Here is a 10,609-nt window from a genome sequence, read left to right on the forward strand (position 1 = left end):
CGAGACATTATCGTGCCAGTGAGCAATATGGCTTCACAGGTAATTACAAGGACCAGTTTGTAGGGTCATATAGGTGTTACTACTATAGTAGCTCCTTAAACCATAGGAGACATATGATACACACACAACCACCAAGTCATGTCACACACACACACTCACACTTGTCACATAGCAGTGAGGCCTCCTGTGAGCTCGTACCTGCTGAAGAGCCAGGGAAGACCACACTGATACACACTTGCCTTAGGTATTTACCGCTCTAAAGCTTGTGTGGGTGTGTGTAGAAAATTCCACATCAAATTCAACATCTCTGACATATTTACTTTCATGGCAATATGAGTTATGGGTGCTGTGAGCTATGAGTTCAAAACACCAGACACTGATAAATAAAAATGAGCAAGTTTGTATGTGTATTCAGTCTGAATCAAACTGATCACACACACACACACACACACACACACACACACACTCATGCACACACAAAAGCTTGGTCACACATCCAGCTTTTATTACCTGAACAGCATGAGCCACCATTTAGTTACTCCCTAAAATTCAAATGGGACCAGATTGACTTCATGGAAGCCGAGACTAAGGACACTAGCAGGGATCTACTTAAATTTTTACTTTATTGTGCTCAGTTAACCTTTGTTTAAAGAAAAACCCATCTTGCTATGTTGGATAAACACATATTAAGGGAATGTCAGAAAAGCACAGTTAACTCAATACAATGTGGTTGTGTGTGTGCGCGCACAAGACCAGTTTAACAAGGAAAACATCACACAAAAGACCATTTAAATGTAATCATAAAAATGTTTATTGTACAGTCTTTGACTTGATCAACAACAATAAGAGTATATAGTTAAATACAAATCAAGAAGCTCACACATACACACACACATACACACACACTCACGATCATCCCCAGACATGCACAGAGGTGTGTACACACACAGACAGGGTCTGAGCAGCGAGGAAATCCCTCCGGCTGCGTGGGAGAGGTTCAGGGCAAGTGTGATTCATCTCTCCACTTTCTCCTCTCCTGGCCGGGATGTTACGCAAATGCCTGTGGATCTCAGGTTACGGATCTGCACACAGCAGTCTGTGTATGTGTGTGTGTGTGTGTGTGTACGGGAAGTGCAGCTCAGTCAGTGGAGATTTTCAGTCACAGAGCTACGTATTCACCTCCTGTATGGCGGTGATTGTGCTGGTTGTGTTCATGCAGCGGTGCCGTCTGGAAATCCTGGCTTCAGCAAACGGATGATTCCCAACAGTCCAGCGCGTGTGCGCGCGTGTGTGCGTGTAAGTCTGAGCATGTCGTTGCTCATACACTGACCACCCCACGCAGTAAGTTCTGCCGTCCTTTCTACTGACGTGCCGTCCTGGACGTGTGCGTGTGTGTGTGCGCGCGCGAGTCCGCACACATTCCCTTTTCTGGAAACCTCCTCTGCTGGGTCGTTTCCCAGTTCTACGCGCTGCATTCTGCCAGTCGCCAGCAGAATTTCGGCTCCCAGCATGGAGAGGTGCCGGGCTCCGGGGCCCCCAGGGGCTGATCGCTGGCTCCGTCCCCCAACGAGGTGAGCCCATCCTGGGCCTGCTGCTCTAGGGTGCTTTGGGGCTCCCACAGGTCATCCTCTGTGTAGATTTGCAGGAGGAGCAAGGTGTAGAGGAAGAAAAGCCAGCGGCACGCTGGATCCGTGGCCTCCTTCGGCATGGTCTTCCTCACTCTAGCTGGGTAGAGCACGCGACGGGTGCGGGGCCTCGTGGCCTGCCGGGAGCAGGGTGGCAGGTGGGGGCAGGGAGCCCACCCTTTACACCCCCGCAGCAAGCCCACCACGGGGGGCTGTGAGGAAGAGGAGAACGAAGAAGTCATCTCTGCAGGAGGGCAAAGGAAGTGGCTCTGTCAAGAGGAAGAAAATGAGTCTCTTTCTTGTCTTTCCCTCTGTCGCTCTTTCTCTCTGTCTCTCTGGCTATCTCTCTGTGTCTCACCTGCTGCTCTTGTGTTTCTCTTTCTCTTTCTTTGCGTCTCTTTTTCTGCGTCTCTAGCAGTTGAGCTGCTCTTTTGTTCTCTTAGTTGTCGTCTGATCTCCTCTGCAGCATCACCCCATCTTTAAATACACTTGAGGTAGAAATGGCCTCCACCCACACCACAGATGATTGGTTGGCGAAGTTATTTTTAGTGCCAAATACAAATGGCTTCTGTTCTTGTAGCATCACTCACCTGACTCTGTGCTGTTGCCTCCCTCATTCTCTCATTCCTCTCATTCCATTCAGGCATTCCCTAAACATTGTACTTACTGAGATGTTGAACTCGCACAGATCAGTCGCAAAACCATCCTGAGGTGCCGTGTCCATTGTTCCAATGTCAGAACCTGCAGTAGTGGTTTCACACACTTTAACTTTTGATGTGCTTGAACAAGTTGGTTAGTCTTCTTCAGCATAACCACATTGTGTGAGCTCTGTATGTTTTAGTGTTTGGGTGGTTAAAGTCAGGGTTGGGTTGGGGTGGTGTTTAGGGTGAGGACGGGTGGTGGTTAGGATCGGGGTGTTTATGGTCAGGGCGGTTGGTGTTTAGGGTCAGGGTGGATGGTAGGCTGGGGGTTTGGGTGGTGTTTAGGGTCAAGGTGGATGGTTGTTAGGCTTGAGGTTTGGGTGGTGTTTAGGCGTCAGGTTGGATGGTGTACAGTGTTGCATGAAATTTTGCATGTTCACGTATAGTGTTGGAGGAATTCTCAACGTGTTCATGAATAGTGTTGGAGGAAACTACAGATGTTGCTATGAAGGTCTCGAGTTGTTTTTTTTAGTTTTTTTTTTAATAAGAATATATTGTTAATAGCATCTGCTATAAACACGCTTTCTTTATAAAAGTCTGTATTTGTTAACAGCATCTGTTCTATAAACATGTTGTCTTTATAAAGGTTTGGTATTTGTTATGCAGGCCTTGCGTTATACTGCTTAATGAACTTCTGCACTAAACTGTTCACGAACCCCAGTTGTGTCCGCCTCTTGTGAGGGTGTTTTTGAGTGTTTTTTTGTTTGGATATGTTAGCGTGCAAACTTTCCTAGCAACAGCCGTAGTCAGGTTGCTGGCTGGCAGAGAAAATTAGCTACACTCACGCATCCACCCTTTTCTTAACACCTTCCTCCACATCCACATCAATCCCACCAGCCCAAAGCTGCCTCTCCCCCAGTTTCGGCCTGGAGGCGGGAAACCACGGCCAAGAGTCAAGCACAGTTCACTGGAAACCCGGCTACTGTTCATACCTGCTTGCAAGGCAAAACCCTGCAGAAATTCTGTGACCTTTGTGCTTTTTGCAGCGCTACGTGAAATGGCTGGTCCCAGATCAGTTTATGAAGCTTGTAGTCAGGGGCTGGCTCCTTCACTCTCTTCCACAATTCATTTGCAGGCCTCAGATCAGCTGCTTCGGGAGGTTCATGGTCCTGTATGTCTGGTTGAGCTCGTTGGCATGTCTCCCATTACCTGTCACAAACACAACCACAAGGCTTCCCTCTCTGCTATTTTTAGTGCTGACCATCTCAACCAACCCTCGGGCACCGGAGGCACTCTGACGGTTGTTTTTCCTCTTACACATGTTTGCGGGGGGGTGGTCAGCAGATCCTTCATGAACGTCACATCTCTGCACCAGCTGCTGTGATTTACATAGCGTGGTCCAATGTCGTGCCTTTGTAATGTTTTCGCAGGCCCTTTTGTAAACAGGGTTTCAAAAATGTAGTCATACCAGATAAACGTTTTAAACATGAATACGGAGTCACAAGCCGGTGCTAAACGAGCATATGTCATTCCCACTGATTCACTATGTAGTGAGCAAGTTGTTTGGGCATTGTTTATTTAGGAGAGGTTAGGGGTGAGATTAGAAGAAGTTAGGAGTGAGATTAGAAGAGGTTAGGAGTGAGAATATGAGAGAAGTTAAGAGTGAGATTAGGAGAGGTTAGGAGTGAGATTAGGAGAGAAGTAAGGAGTAAGATTAGGAGAGGTTAAAAGTGAGATTAAGAAAGGTTAGGAGTGAGATTAGGAGAGGTTAGGAGTGAGGCAGACGTTAGCAGAGAGAATTCACTTTGCCTTCCTGAAAACACACACACACAACAAGACATTCATGCACAGACACATTCACAAATCTAGACACACACACACACACACACACACACACACACACACACACTTTTCCCCTCCCTCTGTCCATAACAACCTCTCCCCATGCATTCAGATACCTGGTGTTAAGGACAGCTAACACTGCCTCTTGGGGCTCACTGTGACATCAGGAAACATCCAGAGAGAGAGCACAAGAGAAGGAACAAAGCTCCTCACCACACAATCCTCTCTTCTCCACACAATCCTTTCTTCTCCACACAAAGGTCTTCTCTCTGTTCTAGTGTTGCACTTTCTGGGGTGTGTCTTTGGTTAAGTGGAGCCTCTCTGCATGTGTGTATATATATATATATGTGTGTGTGTGTGTGTGTGTGTGTGTGTGTGTGTGTGTGTGTGTGTGTGTGTGTGTGTGTGTGTGTGTGTGTGTGTGTGTGTGTGTGCTGACATCGTGACTGCGTGGGCCACTTCTTATGGTTCCGAGAAGCTCCTGTCACAATGTTTTTAAACCCAAAAGTGTTAACATCTTTGCCCTCAGTGTATACAGATTCTGTAACAAACACCATCTATTATATGCTGAACCTTTCTGTCTGACCATATAGACATCTGTTAAATTTGGGGTTACACTCAACAATCTTTACCCTAATTTTATCTCCAATTATCACAATTTTATCTCAGATTACCCTGATTTTAGCTCAGATTAACCTGATTTTAGCTCAGATTGCCAGGCTGCACAAGTCTGTGCTGGCCGGCAGAGGGCTACAGTTCTCAGGTCAGTCTGAACTGACAGTTAGACAGTTGGAGACAGGACTTAGTAATGTTTGCAAACTCAGACCTTTTGTCTCATGTTTCAGAGCATGTGAAGTATATCATATATTAGATTTTTTTAGCCTGACAAAAATTAAATACAGGAAATAAAAACAGACTGTGCTGACTCCGCCTCCTCGCCCATGACCTCACCCATGACCTCATCCACAGGAATCTCTCACGTTTCTTTCATTTTGGCTCAACGCAAATGGTGGCGCAGACAATGACAGTGGCAAGCTGTTGTACTTCCCTGTTTAACCTGCATCTCCTAGGTAACGTGAGGTGGGTGTGTTTTGGGGCGTGTTCGGTTCATTTCAGCAACAGGTTGAAGCTGCACAGAATGTGATCCATATTTATATAATCTTTACATAATCCGTTACAACTTTAAAAGTTCTGTACTGTGCCAAAGGCTATGAGACATGTAACAAACACTGTGCCCATGGCAACAATGCACAACACATCCCAAATTATTCCTGTGCCCCAAACACTGACTCAGGTTTTCAGTCTAAATATGGACCAAAAGGCCTATAGTTGAGATGACAGTGACACCACTACATCTGGCCATCTGCACCAGAACGAGCCTCTCTGGATGGTCTTACTGTCCTGCTGTAGAGGGCATGTTCCTTATTACTGTCCCCCTATAAAGGGGGTGCAGAGTGTCTGATATAAGTACTGTTCAGTTATGGAATGTCTGGGATAGTTTGTTTCTGTTTAATTGCATTGGGGGGAGGTGTAACTAAAGCTGATTCATGCTAGCATGGCTTTTATGAACACTGAGTGCAGCTAAATGAAAGGACTTCTCCCTACTGTCAAATCACAAGCTCAATTAAGGGCCTTCATCCAGGAATGCAGACATGCTATTTCTGTCCAATTAATGTGAAATTTCAGAAAGCCAGAGTTGAGGGAGTGGTGGATGAAGTGGTGCAGGTGAACACCTGTGTGTGTGTGTGTGTGTGTGTGTGTGTGTGTGTGTGTGTGTGTGTGTGTGTGTGCGCGTGTGTGTGCGCGTGTGTGTGTGTGTGTGTGTGTGTGTGTGTGTGTGTGTGTGTTCGGGTGCTATTTGCGTGACACACTCCTGGCTCTCCTGGGCCTGCAGGGTGTCGTGCTGTTATATTTGGAGTGAGAAAACAGGAGCCTCTGGCTCAGGTGGAGTACATTTGAGTTTGAACATTTATCTCCAGTGGTAACTGCACGGTGTCAATCACAGAGCCCAGAACATACCGTGCAGGAATTCAGCACACACCAGCATTCTTTACTGACTGATCATGAAGCCAGCAGAATGTCTGGGGTGTGGTGGAGCATCTCAGGTGATCTCCTCAGTATGAGGAGCAGAGAAGTCTGATGGAGCATCTCAGGTCATCTCCTCAATCTGAGGAGCACAGACGTCTGATGGAGCATCTCAGGTCATCTCCTCAATCTGAGGAGCACAGACGTCTGATGGAGCATCTCAGGTCATCTCCTCAGTATGAGGAGCAGAGAGGTCTGATGGAGCATCTCAGAGGATCTCCTCAGTCTGAGACAGAATGACAGAACATCACTACAGTCGGACAGAATGCGGTGTCACTGCAACCAAAAATGATGCTATGTCACTACAGTCGGACAGCGCTCTATGTCACTACAGTCGGCAGGGTCACTACAGTCGGACAGCACTCTATGTCCCTACAGTCAGACAGCACTCTGTCACTACAGTCGGCGGGGTCACTACAGTCGGACTGCGCTCTATGTCACTACAGTCGGACAGCACTCTATGTCACTACAGTCGGCAGGGTCACTACAGTCGGACAGCGCTCTATGTCACTACAGTCAGACAGGGTCACTACAGTCGGACCGCGCTCTATGTCACTACAGTCGGACAGGGTCACTACAGTCAGACAGGGTCACTACAGTCAGACATCGCTCTATGTCACTACAGTCAGACAGGGTCACTACAGTCGGACAAGGTCACTACAGTCGTACATCGCTCTATGTCACTACAGTCGGACAGGGTCACTACAGTCGGACATCGCTCTATGTCACTACAGTCAGACAGGGTCACTACAGTTGGACAGGGTCACTACAGTCGGACATCACTCTATGTCACTACAGTCGGACAGGGTCACTACAGTCGGACATCGCTCTATGTCACTACAGTCGGACAGGGTCACAACAGTCGGACAGGATCACTACAGTCAAGACGGGGACACTACAGTTGGACAGAGCTGCATGTCGCTGCAGTCAGACAGTGTTGCTACAGTCAGACAGGATTGTACATCATTACCGTAAGACTGAATGTTCTGCCAGTACAATAAGACAGGATGCTACATTTAAGACATTATATCACTACAGTAAGACATGACACTTTGCTACATAAAGATGCTACATCACTACAGTAAAACAGAACACTACATCGTTACAGTAAGACAGCACACTGAAGACCAATGTAGTCATATTGTCATTCTTTAATGTTAGAGGCTGTGAGAGTAAACAACATATACAGTTCACTGCTGAAGAGAAATAAAAATTTTATGGTAATAATAAAATGAACTTTCTCTCTGTCTGTCTCTCTCTCTATCTCCTTAACAGTCTGTCTTATTCTGTCTTATGCTTGCTGTCTGTCTTTCTCACAGGAGATTGACCTTGGCCACCACCTGTTTGCAGCCAGTCTTTGCGTACTGCTTCCCTCCTGCGCTGTGATAGGCCAGCTCCTCTGCCAGTCTCTCCACATGGCCGGGATCAGGGTAGAACCCCTCATCCGTCATTTCCTCCAGGAAGCACTGCACCACATGACCTCGTTCCAGCAGAGACAGTGGAATAAGCTCCACCCCCGGCTCCGCCCACAGTGGGTGCAGCTGGGCGAGTGTGTTCCGGACTAGTCCAGCAGCCCCGGGGGCGGAGCCGTTCCGGAGGAGGTGTGCCGTGATCTCCCTCTCACCCAGTGTGCTGAGGAGGACATAGACGACGTTCGGGAACTCAGCCCGCTGCGGCTGCAGGAGCTCGTGCAGAGTGTCCAGTAGCGCCGGCCGCAGAAGCTCCGCCTCGTCTAGGACAACCAGCGGGATGAGCTCCGCCCCCTCCGCCAGCGCCGCCATCTCCTCCACTCGTCCTGCGAGGACGGAGGCGCAGTGCTCAGCTCTGTCCTGCAGGGGGCAGTGGTGTAGGGAGAAGTACTGCACCACAAGCTCCGCCCCCACCGTAGAGCGGAAATGGCGAGCCAGCAGGCGTCCCAGGTGGCTCTTCCCCACGCCGGACGCACCGTGCAGTGACAGCACTAGGGGGCGCTGGTGGGCGTAAGTAGACAGGTAGTCCCTCAAGTGGTACATCAGTGACTGTAGCGCCTCCTGCTGGCCAAATACTTCCCTGTGCAAGGTGCGCTCCAAACCCTCTAGGTCATACTTCTCTATGTGGTCATCCAGGTTCTCTATGGCATTATATACCTACCATGGAGAGAGAGATGGAGGGAGAGAGATAAAAGAGAAATGGATGAAATATAAGAGTCAGAGCTCTGCAAGACAAGAAGAGCAGGTGAGAGAAGACAAGAGCCAGCAGGCCTGCACAGGTGGGAGCGGCCCGTCCCTCACCTGCAGGAAGACGATGATGATGAAGAGGAAGAGGAAGGGCTTGGCCCGACTCTGCTCCTTATTCTTTGGTAGGTACTTCCTGCCGTCGCTGGGGAACAGAACCGCTTTAGACTTCCTGCGGCTCCTCCGGCGGTGAGGACTTCCTGACCGGGCTGGGGAGAAGTCACCAGGGGAGGAGGGTCTGGGCGGCCTGCCTCGCAACAGGCCGTGGGGGGCGGGGCCCTGCTCAGGCCACGCCTGCCGGAGATACTTACTACGGATCCGCATTACAGCCTTCAGCCGCAGAGGGAGGCCTCGGGTGCCTCTGACACCTGTACTCTCCCCACCTCCCCCTCTCTCTCCGCCTCTGTCCCCGCCTCCGTCTCCACCTCCGTCTCCACCTCTGTCCCCGCCTCCGTCTCCACCTCCGTCTCCGCCTTTGTCCCCGCCTCTGTCTCTGCCTTCATCTCTGCCTCTGTCTCTGACTCTGTCTTCTTTTATACAGGCGTCCATCTCACCATCTGTCCTCTCCATCTGGGCACTACGAAGAGAGACAGAGAGACTGAGTTCCAGATGTACTGAGAGGTTAAAGGTTAAAGGTTAAAGGTGAGGAAAAGTACATGCAGACTTAAAAAAAAAAAACAATCAACTGTCCAACGTACTTTTTGTCTGACTGAACAGGTACTAACTAATTACTGTTAATAATCTGTTAGTAGTACATTCTGTCTGTTTTGCAGGTTTTACCTAATGAATACACAACATCCTCTCTGCCAGGAAGTGCCTGTCTGAGCGAGAGAGATGAAGTGAGATGAAGCACTGCACTTTTAGCAGTGTATATTTGTAGTTTTAGCAGTATAAATTCAGTCTGCTGCTGCGCTGTCTTCTCTAAACTTTGCTCATTTGTTTTGCTGAGAGTTCTTAAACACTGTTCACTTGTATAAAATAAAATCTTTTTGATCTGTTAATCTAATGACTCAGCATTTACACAAGTGTAAGAAACCCAATAGTGTTCACCATGTTGAGGTCAGAGGTCATTCACCAGATGTATGCATTTTCTTAACATAACATGTCATGGAGTTTGAATGAATGAATGAATGAATGTTCAACTTATATAGCGCCTTTCTAGATACTCAAGGTCGCTTTACAATTTTAACCACTGGGCATACAAACACATTCATTCACAGACACTCAGACAACTGCTTTTATTGAACATGAAGACACACAAACAGGAAGAATTTGTCAGGGAATCAGGGAAGACCAATTTACTTAACCTCCATGTCTTTGGACTGTGGGAGGAAACCAGAGACCCTGGAAGAAACCCACGCAGACACAGGGAGAACATGGAAACTCCACTCAGATAGGGACTTGAACCCAAGACCCCAGTGCTGAGAGACAAACGTGCTAACCACCAAGCCACCGTGTTGCCCAATTGTCATGAAAATTGTGTTTAGATGCTGAGAACTGTATCTTGTAAAGGCGTTTGAGATTCAATGCCAAATAAAATGTGTTCAGAGATCAACACCACAGACAGTAGAAACCTGAACATAAGTGACTGAGGATTGTGTGTTCAAAGACAATGTGTAATCAAAAACTGCAGTACTGCCACTCTTAGGGCGTACTCACACTAGGCTCTGTGATCCGGGCCCGGATCAGTTAACCGTGCTCGGGCCCGCTTGAAGAGGTGGGCCAGGGCACGATTCATGTGGACTCGGGCACGGTTCGCTTCTAGTGTGAGCGCTATCCGTGCCCGGGCCCGCTTGGTGCCTCGTCTGATTGGTTCATTTCGCTGGAACTCAAACATGACGTCAGTGATGCGATGCTCACGTTAAACAGTCATAGCGACAAAGCGATTAGCAGACAATCGTTGTGTTAAATGATCGATAAATCTGTGCTTGCACCGTGTTTCTGCACTCCCAAAACGACTCCAAAAATACAATAAAAAGAGAATCGTGAACTCCATAGTGTTGTGCGAGTGCGCTTTTTTTTCCAAATAATGCGGCGTTGTGATGACGTAAGCGTGCTCGGGCCGGGTTGCTGAAGCCAGTGTGAGTGCAGGCCAGAGGGGGAGTGGGGAGGGGGGATAACCGGGCCCCAGCACGGAACCAGCAAACCGTGCCTAGTGTGAGTACGCCCTTAAATATACTTAACTGCACTCTTTAATTGAGGT

The 10,609-nt window shown here is 48.3% G+C and overlaps 1 protein-coding gene and 1 long non-coding RNA gene across 2 annotated transcripts; both read right to left on the reverse strand.

Annotated features, from left to right (window-relative positions):
* Positions 1 to 793: 793 nt before the first annotated feature.
* On the reverse strand, positions 794 to 4,500 carry LOC143509932 (uncharacterized). Its single transcript, XR_013129842.1, has 3 exons — positions 4,225 to 4,500; positions 2,293 to 2,366; positions 794 to 2,130 (listed from the first exon to the last, which is right to left on the reverse strand). It is a non-coding gene; the product is annotated as an uncharacterized LOC143509932 (long non-coding RNA).
* Positions 4,501 to 7,348: 2,848 nt separating this feature from the next.
* Positions 7,349 to 8,812, reverse strand: tor4ab (torsin family 4, member Ab). Its single transcript, XM_076998515.1, has 2 exons — positions 8,464 to 8,812; positions 7,349 to 8,319 (listed from the first exon to the last, which is right to left on the reverse strand). Exons 1-2 carry the CDS (start codon positions 8,728 to 8,730, stop codon positions 7,507 to 7,509), a joined length of 1,080 nt encoding a protein of 359 aa, XP_076854630.1. The 5' UTR covers positions 8,731 to 8,812; the 3' UTR covers positions 7,349 to 7,506.
* Between the last annotated feature and the right edge of the window lie 1,797 nt (positions 8,813 to 10,609).

The sequence above is a fragment of the Brachyhypopomus gauderio genome, chromosome 3, assembly GCF_052324685.1.
Source record: "Brachyhypopomus gauderio isolate BG-103 chromosome 3, BGAUD_0.2, whole genome shotgun sequence".
Taxonomy (NCBI): domain Eukaryota; kingdom Metazoa; phylum Chordata; class Actinopteri; order Gymnotiformes; family Hypopomidae; genus Brachyhypopomus; species Brachyhypopomus gauderio.